This window comes from Lampris incognitus, chromosome 14 (genome assembly GCF_029633865.1).
Source record: "Lampris incognitus isolate fLamInc1 chromosome 14, fLamInc1.hap2, whole genome shotgun sequence".
NCBI classification, from domain to species: domain Eukaryota; kingdom Metazoa; phylum Chordata; class Actinopteri; order Lampriformes; family Lampridae; genus Lampris; species Lampris incognitus.
The window spans coordinates 6,220,978-6,248,041 of record NC_079224.1 but is presented as its reverse complement, the minus strand read 5'-3'; the positions used below and the strand labels follow the sequence as shown (position 1 = coordinate 6,248,041).

Genomic DNA, 27,064 nt, shown 5'->3' with positions numbered 1-27,064 from the left:
CAGCCAGCTGTTCAGCCTTTCCTTCTGTGGGACAGGCGATCACATCAGATGTTCTGTGCTTCTTCTTTTTTTTCCCCGTAAAATGTAAATAAATAATAAGTCAAGAAAAGCTGTTGATTTACTTTGTTTTGCGACACTTACCTCTTTTAAAGTCACGGCTTAGTGACGTATGGGTGGCCACTAGCTTGGCCATGGGGGGACGACAAAAAAGTGCACCCGGGGTATAAGGGAAGCGACGCGTTGCATCATGGGACTTGGCGTTCTCGCGCTCACCTCCCGAGCAGGGCGCGAGCCAATGACGTACGTGGGAAAACTACAGCTACCCAGCACTCTCGCGAGAGCGCTGGCTCGGTTTGTTTTGGTTCTGTGCGGAGCGAGTGCGCCGTGTCGGGAGGGAGCGAAGGTCCGCCACCATAATCCGTCTCTTTTTCGCTGCTCCACCTCTCCCGAGTCCCCGCCAAAGATTAACAGAACTCCTCCTCTCCCCCCCACCCCCCCGGGCTCTTTAACCCCGCCACCCCTTCCGCGACCGCCCGCCTCTTGTCCCCCCCGCCGCTACTCGCCCCGTCAAGCTAGCCTAGTTTAGCAAGCCGGCTAACGGGCGCCAGATTTCCCCATGTCCTCCGACGAAGGAGCGAGTTCGACGATCACCGATTGGCTCTTCGTCCATTCCTGGTGGCTTCTCCTGCCGTTCGTGATGCTCCTGGTGGTTTCCGCCTTCATCGTGGCCTTCGTGTTGCTCCTGTACATGATATCGCCCCTCATTAGTCCCAAGCCGTTGAAACTGAACGGGGCCCACGTCGTGGTAAGTGCTTCAGACGGGCTAACGGGCTGCGCTGCATCGCCTCGGCTAGCCAGGAGGGGGGGGGGCTGGCTAGCTCGCAGGAATAGCCCGCCCGCCTTCTATACTTTTACAAAATGGCGCTAAAATAACGGCCGGCTTCGCACTTCGCTAGGTAAACTCAGCAGCGTTCGTCAGTCGGCGGACCAGCGAGCGTGCATAATAAATAGCGCTGGTTTGAAAAAGCCTGTGGCGTCGAGTCAGCCTGTCAACACTGCGTGACACGCCCACACGGCCGGCGGTTAATCGAGCAGCTGATCGGAGGCGACGCTTCAGCCGCGACCCGGGCAAACGTTTGTGTGATGTAGACTCGTGTACCGCTCAGCCCGCTTGTTGTCGTGGGGAGGCTGGGTTAGCTGGGTTAAGGTTAGGGTTAGCTGGGTTAAGGTCAGGGTTAGCTGGGTTAAGGTCAGGGTTAGCTGGGTTAAGGTTAGGGTTAGCTGGGTTAAGGTTAGGGTTAGCTGGGTTAGGGTCAGCTGGGTTGGGGTTAACTGGGTTAGGGTTAGCTGGGTTAAGGTTAGGGTTAGCTGGGTTAAGGTCAGGGTTAGCTGGGTTAAGGTCAGGGTTAGCTGGGTTAAGGTTAGGGTTAGCTGGGTTAAGGTCAGGGTTAGCTGGGTTAAGGTCAGGGTTAGCTGGGTTAAGGTTAGGGTTAGCTGGGTTAGGGTCAGCTGGGTTGGGGTTAACTGGGTTAGGGTTAGCTGGGTTAAGGTTGGGGTTAGCTGGGTTAACTGGGTTAGGGTTAGCTAGATTAAGGTTAGGGTTAGCTGGGTTAGGGTTAGCTGGGTTAAGGTTAGGGTTAGCTGGGTTAAGGTTAGGGTTAGCTGGGTTAGGGTTAGCTAGGTTAAGGTTGGGGTTAACTGGGTTAGGGTTAGCTGGGTTTACTGGGTTAGGGTTAGCTGGGTTAAGGTTAGGGTTAGATGGGTTAAGGTTAGGGTTAGCTGGATTAAGGTTAGGGTTAGCTGGGTTAAGGTTAGCGTTAGCTGGGTTAAGGTTAGGGTCAGCTGGGTTAGGGTTAGCTGGGTTAGGGTTAGGGTTAGGGTTAGCTGGTGTTCTGAGCTCCGTTAACTGTCTCTACCCTTTACCCGCAGGTGACCGGGGGGTCGAGTGGCATTGGGAAGTGCATCGCCAAGGAGTGCTACAAGCACGGCGCCTTCATTACGCTGGTGGCGCGGGACGAGGTGAGCGGAGACGGTGGCCTCGAGCCCTTCATTACCTCTATGTCTCGCCTCGTTCTAATTGGCTTTTTGGCAACATGTGCAGTGTTGCGTCACGCCGGTGAAGCCGTTTGAGTTTGTTTGCTGCCAAATCAACAGAACATACACGTGAATTTCCACATGATGTGTTATGCTATACCTGTAACCATACTGGCAATATGTACAGTGGTATGTCATGCCAATAAAGCCATTTGAATTGGCAAATTTTGAATTTGAATTATATAGTATATATATATATAGATATATATATATATATACATACAAACACACACACAGACACACACACACACACGTCTGTTGGTTGTTGACAGTTTGAATGTTGGAATTGCCACACGAAACTAAAAAGATAGAGGACTTTAGACTTTAGTAAACATGCACATTTTGAATGGAATGCAGGGCACGTCGTCAATACATTTCAGGGTTGCAAAAATGTTGTTTTCTCAAGCAGAATCCAATCCCAGTGTTGTGGATAAACAAGGTCTTGCAAAATGTTATTTGCATTGTTTTAGGTGTTTGGTGAGAACATGTATTGCTGAATGCGCAGCTTCGGGTAGGATATGTGATTTTTGTTGTGTTTTACCCCTCAGACTAAATTGGTGCAAGCAAAGAAAGAGGTGGAAAAATGTGCCATTAATGACAAGCAGGTATGGGGCTACTGTGTGTATTTCATTAGACATAATTTAAGACTGTTTGATGCACCTCATATAACTGTGATGTTAGTCATTTAGGCCATATTATTTGTGTTTTTGTACATGCTATTTAGCATAAGATTACATAGAAACCCTGTTCAATCTGCTACACTCAGGTGGTGCTCTGCATATCAGTGGATGTCTCAAGAGATTACGGTCAAGTGGAGAGTGTGATAAAACAGGTAATTTCTCTTAAAGAACACTGCCATGGACCAACCCTTTCTTTTGGAAAAATTCAACATTGTAGTATTCTTCTTTATCATTTGTCTTGTCATGTAGGCTCAAGAGAAGCTAGGGCCTGTGGATATGCTGGTGAACTGTGCCGGAACATCCTTGTCTGCAAAGTTTGAGGAAGTGGAGGTGGATCGCTTCAAAGTAAGTATCTAAGGACATAACCAAGGCTCAGTAACAACCTCAGTAAATGCAATAATCTTTCTAGCCATTTCCATCACATACCTTTCCCATTGCTCATAACCCCTAAATGCCAAATGTTTTCAACTTCTAAGGAACAAGGCACCAGTCAAATGGTCCTGAATTATAATGGAAGTATATAGATATTAATCTTAGATATTTCAGCAGGTTTTCCTCTGTGTTAAGAGTGCCTCTGCACCCTACAATATAGTCAATATGTATGTGCTTTTCAAAATTCTGAGAGTTTCATGACAACATGCAGCTGAAGCCACCAATTCAATGAAAAATTAAATATGCAACAAGAAAGAAGTTTAGATTGGTGTCGAGCTCTGTAGCATATTAGATTACAGTCCAAGATCAGGAAGAGGCTAATCCCCCATCCAAAAAACTTTATAAATTAGATTTCACGGTGGGATAGCATATTCATGAATGTGTATGAACAAGTGTGTGTGTGCGTGTGCGTGTTCAGCCCATGAAATAAAACTATACTTACAGACTTCCCATGTGAATTACCCTTCAAAAATCTGTCCCTTGCTTTGTTTCCAACAGAGACTAATGGAAGTGAATTACCTGGGCAGTGTGTACCCGACGCGGGCTGTCATAACCACCATGAAGGAGCGGAGGATGGGCCGCATCATGTTTGTGTCCTCCCAAGCAGGACAAATTGGCCTGTTTGGCTACACGGCTTACTCGCCTTCCAAATTTGCGCTTCGTGGCTTAGCGGAGTCACTGCAGATGGAGGTGAGTTTTGGCCCCTCCCGTCCGTTCAACCTTGAGCACGCACATTTCTATCAGCCAGCACACCTAGCACACAAGCCAGCAAACTGCCTACAGGAAACAACTGAGAATGAATCCAAACTACAGCATGTCTCTTTCAGAACTGCTGGTGAGGGATTATTAGGACATCCATGTCTCTGATAGGAATCACGTAGTCAGTAGCAGAACATTAGATGTCAGTGGAGTGGTATTAAAACGTTTTTCCTATCACTAAATTTAGATCATTGGGAGAGAGCGACATCTTTCGGCTGCTCCTGTTAGGGGGCACCACAGCAGATCATCTGTTTCCATCTCTTCCTGTCGTCTGCATCTTCCTCTGTCACACCAGGCACCTGCATGTCCTCTCTCACCACATCCATAAACCTCCTCTTTGTCCTTCCTCCTTTCCTCTCCCCTGGCAGCTCCATATTCAGCATAAAAGATCATTAACATGCTTAAATAAATAATCACCTTTCTTCTCCCATTTGATATGTTAATTATTGTTACTTAGTGGTACGAAGCTTAAAAACACAGTACATGAGGGCGCCCCGGTGGCTCACCTGGTAGAACGTTTACCACATATAAGGCTGAGTCCTTACTGCAGTGGCCTGGGTTCGAATCCAGCCCCTGGGCCTTTGCTGCATGTCGTCCTTTCTCTCTCCCCTGCCTTTCCTGTCTCTCTTTACTATCACTATCCAAAATAAAAAGTCGGAAAATGCCAAAAAATAAACAAAAAACACAGTACATGTTAAAATGGTAAGTTTATTTTCCTTCTGTCCAGATGAAGCCATACAATATCTATGTGACGGTGGCCTACCCCCCTGACACAGACACTCCAGGTCTAGCTGAGGAAAATAAGACAAAGGTAAACCTCACTGTAAAGCAAGAGATAATTTCTTCAATCATCGTTTTCCTCTTCCTATTAAACACTTGCTCTGTCCTCCCCTTCCATAGCCTCTGGAGACCAAGTTAATCTCTGAGACCTCTGGAGTTTGTCAGCCAGAGCAAGTGGCCAAAATCGTTGTCAGGGACGCTGTGGTAAGAAAGTTTATCCACCCGCCAATGACCCAACCTATTCAAATTCAGAGGTTTAATTAGTGAATTCTTTCCCACTGAAGTTGATGAATAAATGAATTTTTTACTTTGTTGCCCCTTTTCCTCCCACAGCAGGGGAATTTTAATAGCTCTGTGGGCCCGGATGGCTACATGCTGTCAGCACTTACCTGTGGAATGTCACCCGTCACTTCCATCACAGAGGGCCTTCAGCAGGTATAGCTGTCCCCCTTCACAACCCCAAGTCACTGTTTCATATGCTGCACATTCTTCTAGAGAAGTGATGTAATGCAGGTTATTTACTTAACCGTGATTTGACCCCCGCATAGATTGTGACCATGGGACTATTCCGGACCATTGCCCTCTTCTACCTGGGGAGCTTTGACAGCATTGTACGTCGCTGCATGATTCAGAGAGAGCAGTCGAAAGCAGCGGACAAGACAGAGTAACAGCACAGTGGCACGCAAACACCCCTCAACCTGCTCCGTCACCCTCCACCACCGTGCTTCCACCCCCCCCCCACCCCTCTATCACAGCCAGTGGAGGGCCCAATACCCCACCCCTGCCCCCACCCCTCTACTCTATATATGTGCACAGCCCTTAGCGGGCAAACAAGGCCAGGTCTCAGTGTGCACCAGTGATATCAGCTCAACAAGAGGGATGAAAAGATAGTGGCAGATGTGTCCTGTTAGCTTGTCTAGTGATGTAACTCCTCCGTAGACTTGACCGCTTTCTTTCTCTTTTTTTTTGATAATCCTCTGAAAGCATTCCAGTGACTTTTTGGTTTTATGTGTGCACCTGCTTCTCTTACTGGAGCAGCCTTACTGAAGGGGGATGAGGGCAGACTAAACACCCCACAGCCTCTTATTAAAGTAGGCCTTGTCAACAACTGACACTAGATATTGGGCCTCCCTGCCACCAGTTTTCCTCCTTGCAGAGGGGAAAGGTAAATAGATACCCCGTCAGACCGGTTGTGCCACATGCAGCCGGAAATCCCCTTTTAGCAGGGGATATTGAAAAATAGAACAGTAAGTCTTGAATATTACATTCGCCACACAGCGAGCTTCATCTTGTCCAACTCTTGATTCTTTTCACTAAAGCATTCTGTCACGTGGGTCTTTGCAGGCAAAGCACCTCCTTTACCGACCATCTGTTCTCTGGGTTTGAAGCCGGGTGTGACCCCCGGCCAATCTGACGTTTTGGAGGGATGTTTCACCGTTGCATTTTTCAAGGTGTTGGCTGATTATAAAGGCTGTGCCCTGCAGCGCTGAGGGGGAGCGCCGGATGGCTTTCTTTACATTCCTGCAAATCCGTAATTTGCTTTCAGAAAAAGAGGAACTGCTTTGTAGAGAAGAGAGAGTGTACAGGCAAGTAGCAGAAAACAGAGTGGGTGCGTTTCTATGTGCAATCACGCATGCCTGCAGATTTGTGTCGGTGTATATGTGTGCTTTGACTGAGCCAACCAACCACCAGGGGAGAAAAGCCATCGGACTTCCACGTCTGGAGCGGGCACACCGAATTCTGTTCCGACTATCCCATTCAGTTCTTCTTCTTTTTTTTTCTTTTTCTTTTTTTGAAATAAGTAACAGGAAATGCATGTATGTGTCAAAGCGATGACGTCATCAGGATGCAAAGGAAAACACGTCCACTAGCACAGGTGGCGTCCCCGTTCACCGTGGACTCTGACTTGTCTTTGTCTCTGTGCTACGTGTCAGATGTGTAGTGTGGGCTTTTTCTACGTGTCTGCACACATTCAGCCACCTCAGCGGGCGACCCGCATGGGGCTCAGATCCGTGTGTAGGTGGGATGCCGTCGGTCAGAGCAAGGCGAAGGGCTGTTGCTCGCCGGTTCGAGCAATGTCCCTCTAGGCCAAGCGGTGGCGCCAGAGATACGTGTTAGATAAAGGCGAGAAGGTTTTGAGGGAAGTGGTCCCTGTGCCTCAGTGTGACCGTGTCATGTGCAGTGAGAATCGATACCTTCCTCAGCGGCCGCCGTTTCCTCCCTGACGTCCTTCGAGCCTTTAAAGCTTCGTGTGGTGCTGCGCCGCCTTTCTCGGCGTGCTGCTTCTGCAGGCGGAGGAGGGCGCTCGCGCAGGGCTTCCCGTTACCCTCCACATGTAGGGAGAACGGACTTTGATAAGACGCATGCAAATCAGAAAGTAGGAATATTTTTTTAAGGTACACCAATATTTACGGGCGTCCGGGTGGCGTGGCGGTCTATTCCGTTGCCTACCAGCACGGCGAGTGCTGGTTCGAATCCCCGTGTTGCCTCCGGCTTGGTCGGGCGTCCCTACAGACGCAATTGGCCGTGTCTGCGGGTGGGAAGCCGGGTGTGGGTGTGTGTCCTGGTCGCTGCACCAGCGCCTCCTCTGGTCGGTCGGGGCGCCTCTTCAGGGGGGGGGGGGATAGCGTGAGCCTCCCACGCGCTACGTCCCCCTGGTGAAACTCCTCACCGTCAGGTGAAAAGAAGCGGCTGGTATGGGAGGAGGCACGTGGTAGTCTGCAGCCCTCCCCGGATCGGCAGAGGGGGGCGGAGCAGCGACCGGGACGGCTCGGAAGGGTGGGGGTAATTGGCCAGGCACAATTGGGGAGAAAAAGGGAGGGGGGGTGAATATTTGAATGCCATACGTTCGAGGACCGTGTGTGCGGGCGCAGGTCGAGGGTGGTGGCGGTGCGGTGCCGCGGCGCTGCTCTGCATGGCAGGACCAGTTCAACATGGCGCCGCGCCGCCATCACGGACCCGTCCCTTTCTCAAAGCCAACACATGAAAGTGAGAGTGGATGACTCGCGCGTGACGACGTTCTCATTTGATATTGGTTAAAGGCCACGCGCTCGCCCTCTTGTTTGTGGGCGTCTGTGTTTTTTTTGCGTTCAGGCTCTCGTTCTGTTCGTCCTCACGGCGTAGCGACACCTAGTGGACGGGACACGCAGCTCACGTAAACGCTTCTGTTTTTAACACCTTTAAGCTATGCAAGCCAGGCCCCGCTCACGTGTCCCACCGGTCAGGATGGACGGCTCGTGTCAGGCTCGCGCTAGTCTTCTCTTATTTAACGGCCTCTGCAGATATTTAAACAGAGTATAACAGAGTTTACGAGTAATGATATGAAAGCTGTAATGCACTCTGCTTCCGTTCTCATCTTCGTTTCTTTTCTTCCTTTTTTTTTTTTCTTTCGCCAAACTTGTTAGAATTTCACCTTGTGTGCCATTGAAGGAAAATGTGAGAAGTGGAACATTTCTTTGTCTTATTTTCTTACATGATAAATGGAATAAATACCTGTGGTAAAGAAAAGGCTCTCCCCCGGTCTGTGTTTTGACGATACCGTCTGTATTTTTTCCCCCAGATGGATGTTCACCTCTCACCTTTGTTCTGAATCATCTTCTCCTCGTGATGGTGCGGCCCTGTTATGCCCCTTTTCCACCACACGGTACCGGCTTCACTCCGCTCCGCTCCACTCGCAGAGTGGGGTTTTCCATCATCATAACAGTACCCCTCGGTGTAGCTGGTCTGCATTGGTTCTGGTACCCGCTCCAGTTTTTCTGGAACCTTGACAAGGGTGGTACCCGAAAAGTAACAGTTACCAAAGTGCCGGTACTTTCCATCCATCCATCCATCAATCCATCCATTATCCAAACTGCTTATCCTGCTCTCAGGGTTGCGGGGATGCTGCAGCCTATCCCAGCAGTCACTGGACAGCAGGTGGGGAGACCCCCTGGACGGGCCACCAGACCATCACAGGGCCATCACACACACACACACACACACGTTAATAACAGTAATGGAAAACGTAAAAGTCGAGTTGAGCCGAGCCGAGCCGGTACCACATACTGGAAAAGGGGCATTGGACAACGGGCATCCTCCACCTCGTTAGTGTGTAGGTCCCAAGTTTTCCCTCATTTTCAATTTAAGCAGGGAGCCACAGCAGTCTCCACACCAGTCTCCACAGCATACACTCAACACCAGTGATGTGCAGACTTTTATTGTTTTTGAGTGTGTGTGTGTGTGTGTGTGTGGTTGTTAGGTATTCTGTTTGAGAAGACTACTTTAATCTTCATGAGTGGAAGAGCGGGTTCGCAGCCCTGTCAGATCTACGGCATGCTGAGGGTTTCGGATGCTTTTTGTTCCGTCGGGATTCTTTGTTCGAATCCAGATCCAAACGAAGAAGCGTACCGGGTCAAGTCCAACACGTGAGGGCAGGAGGCCTGAGACAACTGCACCACAACAGCAGTGGAGCACATCAATGTTTTGCGAGTGCAGACGGATGCCCATTCACATGGAGATGAAAGGAGGTCTTCCGCAGATTTTTTGGGGGGGGGGGGTCCTCTGCTGCTCAGGGTATCGTAAATCACCAGGCAGGCAGGCAGGAAGGCAGGCAGGCAGCATCCTCCCAATCCTCAGGTTTTTTACTTTTTTCTTCTGTGCTTCAGCCACGCTGCTGCACACAGACACAGTCTGTCCTCCTGTCAGGTCTCCATGGTGATGGTGGTCGCATGGCTCGGGTCCTGGGCTGTTCCAGTGGCGTCTGGACACTGCCTGGCATCCTCCTCATCGTATTCTTCATCTCATTATCTGAACCGCTTATCCTGCTCTCAGGGTGGCGGGGATGCTGGAGCCTATCCCAGCAGTCACTGGGCGGCAGGGGGGGAGACGCCCTGGACAGGCCGCCAGACCATCACAGGGTCATCACACTAGGGGTCGACCGATATTGGGGGGGGTTTTGTTTGTTTGTTTGTTTTTTTCAGGGCCGAAATCGATTATGGGTAAGTTATGGAGGCCGATAACCGATATTTGGGGCCGATATTCAGTTGCAGTAAATGTAAAAAAATGTTGTGCCAAAATTTACAGCAACACAAACCCAACACGAGGCTGCCTTTAAATGAACATGTGTTTGATTGAATTTTGTGTAAAGCAGAAAATATTTCAAAAAATGAAAGTGCATGATGTTCATTCAAGGCGCTAGATAACAGTCTGAGTGGAGTTCTTTTATAACTGAAAATAAATAACTTCCAAAACGTGAAGATGGAATGAATCAAACGGCATGGACGCAGGAAGTAAACTTTGATCAAATTGAATAATGATAATATTAAAATAGACACTCGTAAACTGGTTAAAGAGCTCCCAGCAGGCTTTGACTGAACCGAATGGAAAAATTTGAATTACTGTCATCATGTTCCCTTCTCTCATCTTTAAAGTGCTAGTTGGGGGTTTTTGAGGTGGGGTTGCATGGGGTACTTATCACTAGTCGGTGTAGTACCTGCAGGAGGTGGGAGTCTGTTGCATGAGGTACTTATCACTAGTCGGCGTAGTACCTGCAGTAGATGAGAATCTGTTGCATGGGGTACTTATCACTAGTCAGTGTAGTACCTGCAGTAGATGGGAGTCTGTTGCATGAGGTACTTATCACTAGTCGGTGTAGTACCTGCAGTAGGTGGGAGTCTGTTGCATGAGGTACTTATCACTAGTCGGCGTAGTACCTGCAGTAGATGGGAGTCTGTTGCATGAGGTACTTATCACTAGTCAGTGTAGTACCTGCAGTAGATGGGAGTCTGTTGCATGAGGTATTTATTACTAGTCAGTGTATTATTACCTGCAGTAGATGAGAGTCGGTTGCATGAGGTATTTATTACTAGTCGGTGTAGTACCTGCAGTAGATGGGAGTCTGTTGCATGAGGTACTTATCAATAATCAGTGTATTACCTGCAGTAGATGGAGTCTGTTGCATGAGGTACTTATCACTAGTCAGTGTAGTACCTGCAGTAGATGGGAGTCTGTTGCATGAGGTACTTATTACTAGTCAGTGTAGTACCTGCAGTAGATGGGAGTCTGTTGCATGAGGTACTTATCAATAATCAGTGTATTACATGCAGTAAATGAGAGTCTGTTGCATGGGGTACTTATCACTAGTCAGTGCAGTACCTGCAGTAGATGGGAGTCTGTTGCATGAGGTACTTATTACTAGTCAGTGTGTTACATGCAGTAAATGAGAGTCTGTTGCATGGGGTACTTATCACTTGTCAGTGCATTACCTGCAGTAGATGGGAGTCTGTTGCATGAGGTACTTATTACTAGTCAGTGTGTTACATGCAGTAAATGAGAGTCTGTTGCATGGGGTACTTATTACTAGCCAGTGTAGTACCTGCAGTAAATGAGAGTCTGTTGCATGAGGTACTTATCACTAGTCGGTGTAGTACCTGCAGTAGATGGAGTCTGTTGCTTGAGGTACTTATCACTAGTCAGTGTAGTACCTGCAGGAGGTGGGAGTCTGTTGCATGAGGTACTTATCACTAGTCAGTGTAGTACCCCCAGGAGGTGGGAGTCTGTTGCATGAGGTACTTATCACTAGTCAGTGTATTATTACATGCAGTAGATGGAGTCTGTTGCATGAGGTACTTATCACTAGTCAGTGTAGTACCTGCAGGAGGTGGGAGTCTGTTGTATGAGGTACTTATTACTAGTCAGTGTAGTACCTGCAGGAGGTGGGAGTCTGTTGTATGAGGTACTTATCACTAGTCAGTGTAGTACCTGCAGGAGGTGGGAGTCTGTTGCATGAGGTACTTATCACTAGTCAGTGTAGTACCTGCAGGAGGTGGGAGTCTGTTGTATGAGGTACTTATCACTAGTCAGTGTAGTACCTGCAGGAGGTGGGAGTCTGTTGTATGAGGTACGTATCACTAGTCAGTGTATTATTACATGCAGTAGATGGAGTCTGTTGCATGAGGTACTTATCACTAGTCAGTGTAGTACCTGCAGTAGATGGGAGTCTGTTGCATGAGGTACTTATCACTAGTCAGTGTAGTACCTGCAGGAGGTGGGAGTCTGTTGCATGAGGTACTTATCACTAGTCAGTGTAGTACCTGCAGGAGGTGGGAGTCTGTTGCATGAGGTACTTATCACTAGTCAGTGTATTATTACCTGGTCACCTGGTCATATATGAAGGTGGAACATTGACTGACAGCCCTGCCAGTCTACCAGAGGTGGCCTCGGCTCTCCTCCTTTATGAAACTTGGTGACAGTTTATAAAAGCAACTGTCGATCGTGTATTTTGAAGGAATGACGTTGCCAATTCTGAGAAGGTTTAAAGACTTCTGCAAAAATGTAGAAATGCCTTGAAAACTGTGCAGGTGAGTTGCAGCTGCATGAGTAGAGGTTGTAGCTTCATTGTGAGGTTTATTTTCACAACCTTGCTGCTGTGCAGCGAAATGTGGTTGCTGCATTTGTCGGAGCGTCTAATAGATCACATCTCTCCTCGTCCTGTGATTGTTTCAAAACCTTTTTTTTCTGCATGTGAGGAAATAATAAACATTTTCAGTTCGTGACTTCAAAAAATATCGGCTTGGCCGATAAAAATATGCCGATAACGAGGATGTGAAAGATGACAATCTAAGCCGATAATCGGCCGGACCTAGCTCACTCACAGTCACACATCTAGGGACAGTTTAGTACGACCGAGTCAGCTGACCTCCGTGTCTCTGGACTGGGGGAGGAAACCCACCCAGACAACATGCGGACCCCACACAGAGGACCACCCCCAAGGTTGGACTACCCCGGGGCCCGAACCCAGGACCTTCTTGGTGTGACGCGACGGCGCTAACCACTGTGCCACCCATATTCTTCAAATATTTTATAAGTCCATTATAATTGTGTTATCCCCTTTCAGTGTTGTATCGTGTAAAGTGTGTAAACGCAACATCATGGCACGTTGTGCGTCTTGGGGGAGAGATCCTCCCTCCTCTGGTGCTCTCCCTGAGCTCTCTCCCCGTTAAAGGTTTTTAGGGAGGTGTTCCTTATCTGATGTGAGGGTCTAGGGACAGGATGTTGTGTTGCTGTAAAGCCCCTTGAGGCACATTGGTACTTTGTGATACTGGGCTACACAAATGAAACGGACTTGACTTCTCTGCATCCGGATGAGCCCTGCCTCTGGATCAGGGGCGGCCGGTCTTACCCAGAAGGGGGCCGGTGTGGGTGCAGGTTTTTCTTCCAGCCAAGCAGTTACACACCTGATCCCACGAACCAGCCAGTCGAGTCTCTGCTGAGGAACTTGACTAGGAGACACAGGTGTGTAACTGCTTGGTCGGAACAAAAAACCTGCACCCACACCGGCCCCTTCTGGATAAGACTGGCCACCCCCCCTGATCTAGAATGCCCCCCCTCCTCCTCCTCTTTCCACTGGTCATTCCTTCGTTCTCTGGCTTTACACTCGCGACAGATAAGGACACTCGACTGCAATAAGCAATGTCACGAATGTGGTTGTGGCCAGTTCTGGATCTGCACTTTTTTGGTGGGGGGGGGGGGGAGAGGGGGGTCTCCAAGAAGCGTATGCTGAAGCGAAAAAAAAATCAAATAGAAAAAAAATCAAATAAAAAATAAACGACTGAGCGTCAGTGACGTAGGAAATACCTCAGCAGAGAGAGCGCAGCCCACTGGGAAGTGGGCAGGGACCTGACGATATGAGCAGCGGTTGCGTGGAGCGGATTTTCAGTCCGACCTTGTCTGGCTCGCTCGCACTCGCGCCCGCGCCTGCGCCCCCGTGCGTGACCGCTGCCCTTCCTCGTCGGCGGCGTCGCTCGCACCTTCCAGAGGCGACGGCCAACTTGGGCTCGTCTTCTTCACGTCGCTTCTACACACGTGTGCGTGCGTGCGCGTGTGCGGGCGAACGTTCATCCCAGCCTCTTCCGCGTATCCACGGGGTTTGTGCGCAGAGGAAGGTCGGTCCACTTCTCTCCAGGGCTCCGGGGGGGGGGGAACGACTACAACGGAGCAGCTTCTGGCACGGCTGGCAGTATTTTCGGACTTTTAGCAGTTTTATCTTTACGCAGTCGGTAAAATACTCTTCTTCTTGTTCCAATCTAAGGGGGGTGGGGTGGCGGGGGGGGGGTCTCGAACGTTCAGGATTTACGCACTGCATGCGGATTGCTCTAGTTTATTATTGCGTGGCGTCGTGGGGGGGGGGGGAGAGAGAGAGGAGAGCGCACGGATTTGGGTAATGGAGCGTTTTCTGTAGGCAGCGGCTCTCCCGTCTTTCTAAAGCCAAGTGCCAAAAGAAGCTGTTAAGATGAACGAGGGCAACCGCGATATTGTGGAAAAGTACATCTGCCATAAACTCTCCAAACGGGGCTACGTGTGGGAATTTGACGACGCCGGGGAGGGGGGCGCCGCCAACTACGGCTCGGCCGTGTCCCCTCCGTCGGCTCCGGTCCGGCGGTGCCGCGGAGCCGACGGCGGCGGCGGCGGGCCGGTGAGCGTCAGCCGCCCCGGCTCCGGCCGGCTCCTGCAGCCGGACCCGCACGCCGCCGTGCACAGGGTGCTGCGCGACGCCGGGGACGAGCTGGAGAGACTGTACCAGCCGGACTTCACGGAGATGTCCCACCAGCTGTACCTGACGTCCGCCGCGGCGCGCCGCAGGTTCACCGAGGTGGTGGACGAGCTGTTCAGGGACGGGGTGAACTGGGGCCGGATTATCGCCTTCTTCGAGTTCGGGGGCACCGTGTGCGCGGAGTGCGCGGACAAGGAGCTGCCGTCGCAGGTGGAGCACATCGCCGACTGGATGACGGAGTATTTGAACGGCCCCCTGAGCGGCTGGATCCACGACAACGGGGGATGGGTAAGGTCCAAGTCCGTACCGCGGCCAGCACCACACACACACACCACCCCAGCGCTGCCCCGCTTCTAGAGCCGCCGTCCCGAGGTCAGCCGCGTCGCTTCGCGACCGGCGCTCATTGGCTGTTCGGGTTGTTTGTCAAGCTTGTCAGGCCAATGAGACTCTGTCTACTCTGTCACACCCCCCCGCCCACCCCACCCGACGCCCTCGTATAAAGCCCGCCCTTAAAAATGTGACGTCACCGGCAGCTGTCCTCTGATCAGGAGAGCTCCATTATCTAAGGAGGGAAAAAAGGGAAGTGCGTGAAAAGAGATATTTGATCTCTGATTCGGGGAAAGCACAGAACGGTTATTTCAGCGTTTGAGTGTTTTTACCTGCTCCCTAATAGGCGGAGGGTGCCAAATGGCGTGCCTCAGCTTGGCCATTATTCTTGCAGGAGAGGGGAGGCCAGAGAGACACATGTCAGGGCACAGGAAACTATTGGGTTAATGTGTTCAGGCCTCCGGGCACGACCGGTCACGGCCCAGAACATCAGCACCACTGTCAAGGGATCTGCATGACAGATGGAGGCATCGGGTGTTTAATGGGGACACTAGCTTTACCTAGCTTCTTACCAACACTCTAGCTTTACCTAGCTTCTTTAGAAACTCTAGCTTTACCTAGCTTCTTGGAAACACTCTAGCTTTACCTACCTTCTTACAAAGTCTAGCTTTACCTAGCTTCTTAGAAACACTCTAGCTTTACCTAGCTTCTTACAAAGTCTAGCTTTACCTAGCTTCTTACCAACACTCTAGCTTTATCTAGCTTCTTAGAAACTCTAGCTTTACCTAGCTTCTTAGAAACACTCTAGCTTTATCTAGTTTCTTAGAAACTCTAGCTTTACCTAGCTTCTTAGAAACTCTAGCTTTACCTAGCTTCTTGGAAACACTCTAGCTTTACCTAGCTTCTTACAAAGTCTAGCTTTACCTAGCTTCTTTAGAAACTCTAGCTTTACCTAGCTTCTTGGAAACACTCTAGCTTTACCTAGCTTCTTACAAAGTCTAGCTTTACCTAGCTTCTTACAAACACTCTAGCTTTACCTAGCTTCTTAGAAACTCTAGCTTTACCTAGCTTCTTACAAACTTTAGCTTTACCTAGCTTCTTACCAACACTCTAGCTTTACCTAGCTTCTTAGAAACTCTAGCTTTACCTAGCTTCTTAGAAACTCTAGCTTTACCTAGCTTCTTACCAACACTCTAGCTTTACCTAGCCTCTTACCAACACTCTAGCTTTACCTAGCTTCTTACCAACACTCTAGCTTTACCTAGCTTCTTACCAACACTCTAGCTTTACCTAGCTTCTTAGAAACACTCTAGCTTTACCTAGCTTCTTACCAACACTCTAGCTTTACCTAGCTTCTTACAAAGTCTACCTTTACCTAGCTTCTTACAAACACTCTAGCTTTACCTAGCTTCTTACAAACAATCTAGCTTTACCTAGCTTCTTACAAACAATCTAGCTTTACCTAGCTTCTTACAAACACTCTAGTTTTACCTAGCTTCTTACCAACACTCTAGCTTTACCTAGCTTCTTACCAACACTCTAGCTTTACCTAGCTTCTTAGAAACTCTAGCTTTACCTAGCTTCTTAGAAACACTCTAGCTTTACCTAGCTTCTTAGAAACACTCTAGCTTTACCTAGCTTCTTACAAACACTCTAGCTTTACCTAGCTTCTTACAAAGTCTAGCTTTACCTAGCTGCTTACAAACACTCTAGCTTTACCTAGCTTCTTACAAAGTCTAGCTTTACCTAGCTTCTTAGAAACTCTAGCTTTACCTAGCTTCTTACAAACTAGCTTTACCTAGCTTCTTACAAGCACTCTAGCTTTACCTAGCTTCTTACAAACTAGCTTTACCTAGCTTCTTACAAAGTCTAGCTTTACCTAGCTTTTCACCAACACCCTAGCTTTGCCTAGCTTCTTACAAACTTTAGCTTTACCTAGCTTCTTACAAACTCGAGCTTTACCCAGCTTTTTGCAAACATTAGCTTTACCTAGCTTCTTACAAACACTCTAGCTTCTTACAAACTCTAGCTTTACCTAGCGTCTTACAATCATTCTAGCTTCTTACAAACACGCACATATGTGCACATCTTCACATCCAGAGACAAAAACAGGTCCATATTTGTTAGCAGCATGCTATACCCTACATATTTTCGCTTTCTTGCAGTTGCTGTTCCTAGTAGAGAACAGTGCAACCACTACCTCTGCACTAGTACTGCGGCTTGGGCTGCCACAAAACCAGTTTGCCATGAATTAGCTTCTAATTGGCAGAGGTGCTTTTAATGAGAACATAGCGTTCACGCTGCTCGGTTATCTTGCCAGAAGGTGACGGGGGTTGGAGGCTAATCAATGATTTATATCGAGCATTTCATCTCCAAAGGAAGGAGCGTTTAACATCTCCCCCGAGTCGGCCCTGCCCCTGAAGGTGGCAGGTTACACCACATATCAAAGGCAGGCAACAGAGGGAGAGGGCCCCTCAAGGAAAACTGGGCGCCAATCCCTTTTCTGCCCGTGTGTTTAATAAGCGCTCCTCTGTGCATCCACATTTGGGCTCTTTTTGTCTGTGTTTCCAACCTGTGCCTTAGAGGTGGAGATGGCTTGGCTGCCTTGATGCCTGCAAGAGGTCTCTGGAGCCTGTGCCTTACTACACAATGTAGGTCATCCCAGCCTGTGTTTTCCAGCTGGGTAGAGATGACTGTATCTCTGCTGCTCTGCATTGACTGGAGAGCAGTCTTTTTAATCCAGAGGATTATTCAGGATTAACTGAAAGCATACGTATCCAGTTTAAATCATTTTAATGCATCTCCGTGCCAAGTCCTGACCAAGCCCCATGCAAATGATGTTGGTTTAGAAATAAGTACTAGTAGTAGAAATAACACAAGATTACCCCCCCCCCCATTTCCCTCTTTTCTAACAGACGCTGATGTTGATTTATGTTCATTCAAACACCTGTCAGGTGGGGGAATTCCATGGCGTTTGTATTTCGGTTACAACTTGACATCTGATAACTGATGTTCTCCCACTCAACGGCCATGGAACCTCATCTGGAGTTTAGTTTAAGTTTTGTTTTTTCTTTTTGCTATTATTTGTCTTGTTTTCTCCTTTCTTCCCCCACCCAGAAATATAAAATGAGCCATTATTCATCACTGAACATGCAGCATTAACAACCTTGGTTCTCCAGGCTGCTCCTCGCTGCTGTTGTGCCAGAGAATGTAGAGTTTTATCAGAGAATGTAGAGTTTTTATCAGAGAATGTAGAGCTTTTATCAGCTTTCTTGGATGTAGGTCATGAATCGGGGGCTGAGTTTGGTGGATTGATGGTTTTGTTCTGACTAGCAGTCACCACTCATGTTATGGAAATTATTGGACTCACTTTCTCCCCCCTGCGTGGACTGCACACCCACCGCCGCTGTTGTATTTCACATTTATTTTCCAACAAATGTGTTGCAGTGCTGACGCTCCTGCGCTGCAGATGGTGGTGGTTGTGCTGGAGTGAGTCCACCAACTGCTTGGTTAGGTCTTGTCTGCTCTCTGTGCTGAAGGCTCTTCATATGTTCAGACTTATATTGTCAGAAATATCCAACACGTACAGGTTTAGTACAAGCATGCTAGTTTGGTCAAATTTGACCTGGGTGGAATTTAACAAATGAAATTTCAATTACCTTTTCAACTGATGTTCTGGGACAGGCTCCAGAATCCCCACCACCCTGAGCAGGATAAGCGGTTTGGATAATGGATGGATGGAAATCTCCTTGTCATTTGACTTGAACGGTCTCCTGAATGTGGCCAGTGTCCATTTGCATTCATGAAGTTATTTTTGCTTTTGACAAAAGGCATTCATTTCATGAATCCTGTTTTTTGTTTTTTTGTTTGTTTGTTTTAGCAGAAAGGAAGACTGTGGCTCTGAGTGTCGACATAGGCTGGTTCTTGACGTTTGCTGACTTTGTTTCATTGCGTGTCAGCGTGTTTTCCTCCATCCTAAAAATGGGTGGCTCATTAACCTAAATGTGACATTCTGACAGGTGAGGGTGTTGTGAAAACAGCTCTCTATCAGCCACCCTCTGTTTCCTGTTTTTTTTTTGTTTGTTTGTTTTTTTGGGACAATTTGAGCCCAAAAATAGGAGTGCCCACTTTTCCGCTGTTGAGTCTAGGCATTACCAGTAAGCCAAATATACTTTTGGCTAAACAAAACTATCTGCTGCTCAGAAATAACAAGGCAGCAGTTGTTTGTACCAACCATCCCGGGGAGAAACGGCTCTTTTTCCGCAGGGATGACTTCATACACCTCAGCATCTGAAAGACTGTCCTTTCATTGTCCCCAACACTGCCTTTTTCCACCTGTTCATCCACTTCTGTCCTTTTGTGGTGAGAGAAATAACCTTTCTGGGGCAGAAACAGGGTAATAGTGTGTTTCAGACCGAGGCAGTAGGACACATAGAGACACATAGATGAGATGTGGCTGCAGCCTCATTCACACGTGAGACACCTGTGGGACGTCGTGGGTTCCCTCTTTAAGGTAAAACGACTGCACAAAGTGAATCTGAAGTCGGAATCAGAAACACTTCATTTGTTGTTTGTTCTCCCCAGCAGTGCAACACAAAGACAAAAACACATGCAACAACTACAAGAACTGCAAGAACACACATATCCAAACTAACACATATAGCTAAACTAAACAGAAATCCCTGTCCAGAAGAATGAACGTCTGCATGGGCTAGCAGTTAGCTTAGTCTGCCCCGCTTCCGCGTCCTGTCAGATCACCCTCGGTTTTTCCTCTTTGGGCACAGCTCCGGTCAGGGCCGTGGTATTTGGGCCCACAGGACGCAGCAGACCAAGCTCTCCCAGCTGGTGCAGCACCAGCTCTCCCAGCCAGACACCTTCGACACACCTCCCCGCACTCCTCACGACGGCACTAAAAACACAGGTGAGGCCGCTGCCAGACCACCCTTGGTGTTATCGGAACTGCCGGTCCGCATGGGCTAGCAGTTAGCTTAGCCTGCCCCACTTCCGCGTCCTGTCAGAGCGCCCTCGGTGTTTCTTCTTCGGGCACAGCTCCAGGCAGGGCCGTGGTCCCTGGGCCCACGAGACACAGCGGACCAAGCTCGCTCAGCCGATCCAGCTCTCCCAGCCATCAAACAAAGACAAACTTAGACGTGGACAAAGACACTGCGTGGACGGTACTGGGTGAGGCTGCCGCAAATGTGAATTCGCGCCGCCATCTTCCCACACCGGAAGCGGAAGTATGACATCTGGAATTGCACGCTCGACCTGAGATAATTGTCTGGCTTTCAGGTGATTACCATAGCTCGCTGTTACTTTCTATCCATCACAAACACAGCAATTTCACAATTTACGAGGGCTCGCTTTAAGACGGACTCAAAGCTGGCACTGAGAAATGAATCTCTTGCTTTTTCATTCCTTGTTCAGTGCAACTACAGTGGTGCAGGAGGAATTATCCCTAAGAAACCATTTGTAGTATGCAGCAAATGACCGGAGGATAACCCCCTCTCAGTACCAATCCCAAAGCAGCACACCGAGCCGATTGTGTGAGGAGTGCTGCTTGTAGTGTTGTGTGTGTGTGTGTGTGTGTGTGTGTGTGTGTGTGTGTGTGTGTGTGTGTGTGCGTGCACGCTTGCTCAAAAAGGGAGACAATGAACGACAGGTTGGGTGGGGCAGAATCCGTGGGGGATTCCCTATACACAGCCAGGAAGTGGAAGGGTGGGATGTTACATGTTACTATGGGGCTGTGTGCGTTTGCCTTGCACTCCCCTGCTCCCGTGCTGAGGCTGAGTGGATCTGGGACGTTCAGGGAAGTAATTAATCTCCATATGGGCGACGCGTCTGCTGAAAATGCAGAGGAACAACTTCCTGACAACAGAGGCGCAACCACACACACGAAGAGCAAAATTGGAGATGAGCTTTCACTTGCATCCTATTTATTTCTGCCCAGACCCGAATGCAGTCTCTCAAACTCGAGACAATGCTGGAAATGGGGATAATTCGATTATTTGCGCGTGTTATTTTGCAAATCCTTAAACGGTTTAGACTGAGACCTTTGAATTGAAGCAAGTCTCTCCCAAGATGGAAGACAGAGAAACTTAAGGCTGTCATATTATAGTAAGATGAAGACACCCGGAGCCTCTCCAGTGATAGTCAATAGAGGCTCAGACAGACAACACTTGTGCTTTTATACTGTAACAGGCTTCAAGTATGGATATGGTCCTCTATTCTGAACCAAGAAGGGCTGTCTTGTCCCCCTCAGTTTTTCCTTGTTATTCCAGTTTGGTCTCAGCTGTTCATGATTTTGACTTTGCAAATGAAGAGATGAGATACATTCTGCTTGCTTCAGTCTGAGTTATAACTGCTCATGAGGGCGAATAGAAATCTTGGTTGTTTTCTCCCACTCATTAAACTCTGCTGGGAAATAAAGTCTCATTCTGAACAAAAGGGACCTCTACAGTTCTCTAAGAAAGGCTCCATTTATTTCTCCTCTCTCGGGTTTCAGCTCCGACAATGGGAGTTTACATTAAGTTTTCAGAGCGAGCTCGGTTAAATCTTCAAACTCTTGGTCACAAACTTTTAATAGTTCTTTCACGTGCTTGCCCCGACCCTGAAGTTTGCTTTCGTGAAATCCTCTGCAGTCTCTAAGGAAATGATCTATCATGACACGCTTGCTCCCTGAAGTCTCATTTCTCTGAAAACATCTTTTCATCAAGGGAGAATAAGCAGTTGATTCAAGAAAAGCTCCAAATCCTCCCAGACAAAGGCATTTTTCAATACTATACACACTTCTTTTCACGTCCAGTAGGATGCAAAGTCTTGTACATTTAGTGCATTAAGGATGTGTAAAGGAGGGGCAATTACCAACAAATAGCAAATGGTGTCCAGCGGGCTTGAGAAATTATAACATTGAGCCGATCTTACATGATCTTGTCTCAGGATGGGGACTACCAAGCCAGTAACAGAGACTGTAAAACACAGAAAAGCTTAGCAGGCCTCGAAGGGGCCAACATTTTCCCCTTTTTTGTACCCCTTTTACTGCGTAGGCCTCAGTCGCTCACCATCTGCCACTGTGTTTACACCCACCAGCCCAGGGACTGTAATCTCAGAAACATTTCCTATTGACCCAGCCAGCTTCGGGCTCCGGCTCTCTCAACCAGTCAGATATGAACGCTCCTTACCCACCGAGATTTCTCGTCTCTCGGCTATCTGTTTCACTGAAATACTTCAAGCACAAAGCCCTTTGTTTGGTAAGGCAAGCCAAGGCAAATTTATTGCTATAGCACGTTTCAGCATAAAGGCAATTCAAACTTCTTTACACCGAACATAAAAAAGCATTAAGAAAAGCAACATAAGGCAATAAAAAGACATTTAAAAAACAAATAAAGAGAGTAAAAGTTACAGTGCAGTGTAAGATGATAATCAAAAGCTTCAAATTTGATTTAATCGTATGCAGCGGCAAACAAGAATGGCTTCACCTTTGATTTAAAAGAACTGAGAGTTGCAGCAGACCTGCAGTTTTCTGGGAGTTTGTTCCACACATGGGGTCCATGAAGACTGAACGCTGCCTCTCCATGTTTCGTTTTGACTTTGGGGACAGCAGACGTCCTAGACGATCTGAGAGGTCTGGATGGTTCATAGTGTAGCAGAAGATCAGAAATGTATTTTGGGGGGGCGTCTGGGTGGTATGGCGGTCTATTCCGGGGCCTATCAACACGGGGATCACCGGTTTGAATCCCCGTTACCTCCAGCTTGGTCGGGCGTACCTACAGACACAATTGGCCGTGTGTGGGGTTGGGAAGCCGGATGTGGGCGTGTGTCCTGGTCGCTGCACTAGCGCATCCTCTGGTCGGTCGGAGCACCTGTTCAGGGGGGAGGGAGAACTGGGGGGGATGGCGTGATCCTCCCACGCGCTACGTCCCCCTGGTGAAACGCCTCACTATCAGGTGAAAAGAAGCAGCAACTCCACATGTATCGGAGGAAGCATGTGGTAGTCTGCAGCCATCCCCGGCTTGGCAGAGGGGGTGGAGCAGCGACCAGGGCGGCTCAGAAGAGTGGGGTAGCTGGCCAAGTACAACTGGGGAGAAAAAGGGGGGGGAAATTAGAAAATATATATATTTTGGCCTTAAACCATTCAGCACTTTATAAACCAAGAACAGAGCTTTAAAATCAATTCTTTGATGGACAGGAAGCCAGTGTAATGACATCAGAACTGGAGTGATGTGATCCACTCTTTTCATCTTAATGAGGACTTGAGCAGCAGCATTCTGAATCAGCTGTTCGATCAATTTTTTTAGAGAGACCTGTAAAGACACCATTACAGTAGTTGGGTCGAGAAGAAGATAAATACATGGACACGTTTTTCCAAATCCTGCTGAGATATAAATCTTTATACTTGACAAATTCTTCAGGTGATAGTAGGTTGTAATTATCTTAAAGTGGGTACTGAAATTCAGGTCTGAGTCCATGGCTACACCAAGATTTATGGCTTGGTTCATGGTTTTTAACATTACCAAATGTAGCTGAGTGCTTCCTTTTAATCTTTCTTCCTTGGCTCCAAAGACGGTTACTTCAGTTTTATCTTTGTTAAATTGACGAAAATTCCAAGACATCCAATCGTTGATTTGTTCAATGCACTTACTCGGTGCTTGTATGGGATTATAGTCCCGTGGTGATATGGATGTAAATCTGTGTGTCAACTGCATAATTATGGTGACATATTTTGTTGTTTTTCATAATCTGAACTAGTGGGAGCATATAAATGTTAAACAGAAGTGGTCCCAGAATGGAGCCTTGGGGAATTCCACAGATCAATTTTTGTACACTCAGTTTTGTAATTACCTGTAGACACAAAGTAGTACTTGTCCTTTAAGTAAGATTCAAACCAGTTTATTGCTGTGCCAGAAAGTCCCAACCAATTTCCCAATCGGTCTAGTAATATGATGTAGTCAACTGTGTCAAATGTAACATTGAGATCCAATAATACCAGGATTGAGATGGTGCCAAACATTTATCTTTTGTGGTACAAATATTTAGGTAAACAACTTTCACGTTACTTTTTGCTAACAGTGGATTTGGTACTCACAAGGTAATAGTGCTCAAATCTGTTTGCACCAGAGGAAGTACTCGCTCATGATATCCTGAGATATCTTTACCTGTGTGTGCGTGTGTGTGCATGTTTCATATCCCACAATCTACTACTACTACTACTGCTACTACTTTTGGCTGCTCCCTTTTGGCTGTCACGCCAGCCACCTGCATGCCCTCCCTCACCACATCCATAAACCTCCTCTTTGGCCTTCCTCTTCTCCTCTTACCTTGGAGCTCCATATTCAGCATCCTTCTCCCAATATACCCAGCATCTCTCCTCCGCACATGTCCAAACCATCTCAATCTTGCATCTCTTGCTTCTTCTCCAAACCATCCAACCTGAGCTGTCCCTCTAATAAACTCGTCCCTAATCCTGTCCTTCATCATTCCCAATGAAAATCTTAACATCTTCAACTCTGCCACCTCCAGCTCCACCTCCTATCTTTTCATCAGTGCCACTGTCTCCAAACCATATAACATAGCTCACCTCTGTTTCCTTCACCTACATGCCCATTGAAGTCCACTCCAATTACCACTCTCTCCTCCTTGGGTACACTCTCTACCACGTCATCCAACTCACTCCAGAATTCTTCTTTCTCTTCCATCTCACACCCAACTGGTGGGGCATATGTGCTGATAACATTCATCAACAGCCTTTCGATTTCCAACTTCATACTCATCACTCTGTCCGATACGCTCTTGACCTCCGACATACTATCCCTTCATAATTCCCCCTACCCCATTTCTCCTCCCATTCACACCATGGTAGAATAGTTTGAACACGCCTCCACTACTCCTGGCCTTATTCCCCTTCCACCTAGTCTCTTGCACACACAGTATATCTACTTTCCTTCTTTCTATCATATCAGCCGGCTCTCTTCTCCATTTACCAGTCATAGTGCCAACATTCAAAGTTCCGACTCCCACCTCCAAACTCTTACCCTTCCTTGTCTCCTGCTGCCTCTGCACATGCCTTCCCCATCTCCTTCTCCTTTGCCCAACAGTAGCATGGTTTCCACCAGCACTCTGCTGGCCAACAGTACAGGTAGCAGTCATTGGTAATCCGGGACTCAACTGATCCAGTATGAAAATCTGATGTATGATCTGCATATTTGATTTGGCAAAGGTCTTATGCCAGATACCCTTCCTGATGCAACCCTTCCCATTTATGAGGGCTTGGGACTGGCACTAAAAATGCACTGGCTTGTGCATCCTCAGTGGCTGGGTTGTGAAACTGGGTTTCATATCCCACAATGTCTCACTGAAATTTTTATTTGCCCATAAAATTGCTCTCCAACAAAGGTCTGTAGCATTACAGCCACGCTACATTTGTAGGGTTATCTATTTAGACTGCGCCCGACAGACCCATAAATTGTCTACATAAGCTGTTAGGCTTGTTAAAGCCTTGAAATATATAGGCTTTATCTGAGCTGTTGTCGCAATGTTTTTGACAAATGTCTTGTTCTTTTGCAACATCCCATTTTGAACACAATTTTTACTTGCTTCTGAAGGTATGATGATAAAACTTTGGCTTTTGTTACTGTTGTGACTGTCAAAGCTGTCTTTGTTCTTTCGGCCTTATTGCAAATTTTTTAGCGTGTATGTAGATGAGCACACATACAGTGTACAAGGCTAAGCTGCAATGCATTATATGTTTCCACTCCCCGACTCACATTGTTAATATATCGTCTGCCCTCACTGTACCTTTAATGCATTGGGAGTAAGGCAGTGGCAACGTTGTTCATGTGGTCCCTATCAAATTGGAGTTGCAAATTGGATCAATGAAGACACCTTGGGATTGATTCTTAACTGAATATATATATTTTCTCCCCAATTGCACTTGGCCAGTTAACCCGCTTACCAAGCCATCCTGGTCGCTGCTCCACCCCCTCTGCCGATCTGGGGAGGGCTGCAGACTACCACATGCCTCCTCCCATGCATGTGGAGTCACCAGCCGCTTCCTTTCCCCCTACAGTGAGAAGTTTTACCAGGGGACGTAGCACGTGGGAGGATCACGCTATTCCCCCCAGTCCCCCCCCCCCCGAACAGGCGCCCCAACCGACCAGAGGAGGCGCTAGTGCAGTGATTAGGACACATACCCACATCCGGCTTCCCACGGCCAATAGTGTCTGTAGGGATGCCCGACCAAGCTGGAGGCAACACGGGGATTCGAACCGCCGATCCCCGTGTTGGTAGGCAACGGAATAGGCCGCTATGCTACCCGGACGCCCCGATTCTTAACTGAATATTAAGTGGCTATAACTCGGTCTTCCAGAAAGACTTGTCTTTTCAGCAGAGACAGAATTTAGGAGAAGCGGGAACACACTTACCAAACCCAATTTCATCACATTGTTAATATTTAGCAAGGGGCGTGGGGGCGTGGGTGGATGGGGTGAGGGGTGGGGTGGGGGGGGCACGACGGAGCAGTGTAAAATCAGGTATTCGGTTTGATGTTGTTCCTGTTCAGCTTTGGCATGACGCACCCCGCTCCTACATCATGTCTACACCATCTTAAGCATCCCAAACATCTCAGGAAACTGAAATAGCCCAAAGCACGGTAACTTGAAACCTGCCGTTTTGGGACCAGAACCAATAGTTTTCGCACAGGGTGGATCTTGTTGTGCTGCAGGTCCCCGATATACAGGACGTCTGATGATTTTGTCCCCTTGTGAGCAGCTGTCAGTCAGTCTCCGTTCGCCTGTTACGAGTGTTTTTGGATGTGATCTTTTCTGATTTGGCCTGGTTTCCCCTCCAAGGCCCCCCACACCCATCCTGTGTGCTCATTTCTGGGTCCTCCTCTAGGGAGCCCTGTCTGCAGGGGATAAATAATAGTGTTTTCCTGAGCAGCCAGTGAAGGGCGTGGGTGTTTTCTTCTTTTGTGGACGGACGTTTCACCGAGTGATACTTCGTCTCTGAACCGTTGGCGGTAGGCGGTTACAGATAGAGCCTTTTCTGAGCCGTCTTTTGCAGATTCTCCTGTTCTCCGGGAGTTTCTCCTTACCCCTTCGGGTTAATGCATTGTCAGGTTTGTGAGTTCATCTCCCCCCGAAACATCGTGTGTGCTGTTAGTGTTTTGTTAGAAATGGGCATTCTGCTTGACCTGCTGCTGCCGGTTTGGGTGCACTCAGGGGGATACTGTGGCTGAGCCCCTCCAGGACCCTGGTATCCCATTCAGGAAGCCTGCCGATGAATAATATATGGAGGGTATAAACTTGGACACTAAATTGATATCCCTCAACTTGAACCCCAAGGGCTGTCCATGCACCAAGTGTCAGATTCTCTCTCTCTCTCTCTATCACTGTCTCTCTGTCTGTCTCTCTTTCAGTGTCTCTCTCTCATTCATTGTCTCTCTCTGTCTCTCTCTCTCATTCGTTCT

The 27,064-nt window shown here is 48.0% G+C and overlaps 2 protein-coding genes across 3 annotated transcripts in view; both read left to right on the top strand.

Annotated features, from left to right (window-relative positions):
- The first annotated feature begins 422 nt into the window (after positions 1-422).
- On the top strand, positions 423-8,246 carry kdsr (3-ketodihydrosphingosine reductase). Its single transcript, XM_056293080.1, has 10 exons — positions 423-805; positions 1,930-2,019; positions 2,643-2,699; positions 2,861-2,926; positions 3,024-3,119; positions 3,705-3,896; positions 4,693-4,776; positions 4,866-4,949; positions 5,079-5,180; positions 5,294-8,246. Exons 1-10 carry the CDS (start codon positions 617-619, stop codon positions 5,411-5,413), a joined length of 1,080 nt encoding a protein of 359 aa, XP_056149055.1. The 5' UTR covers positions 423-616; the 3' UTR covers positions 5,414-8,246.
- Positions 8,247-13,816: 5,570 nt separating this feature from the next.
- Positions 13,817-27,064, top strand: part of bcl2b (BCL2 apoptosis regulator b) — a 44,043-nt gene continuing 30,795 nt past the window's right edge. For both annotated transcript variants that reach the window (XR_008811352.1, XM_056293372.1), the window contains exon 1: positions 13,817-14,562. Coding sequence is in view for 1 of the 2 variants with exons in the window: in XM_056293372.1 (XP_056149347.1) it covers positions 14,014-14,562 (549 nt within the window). In the remaining variant the exon portion in view is untranslated. The remainder of the gene's footprint in view (positions 14,563-27,064) is intronic.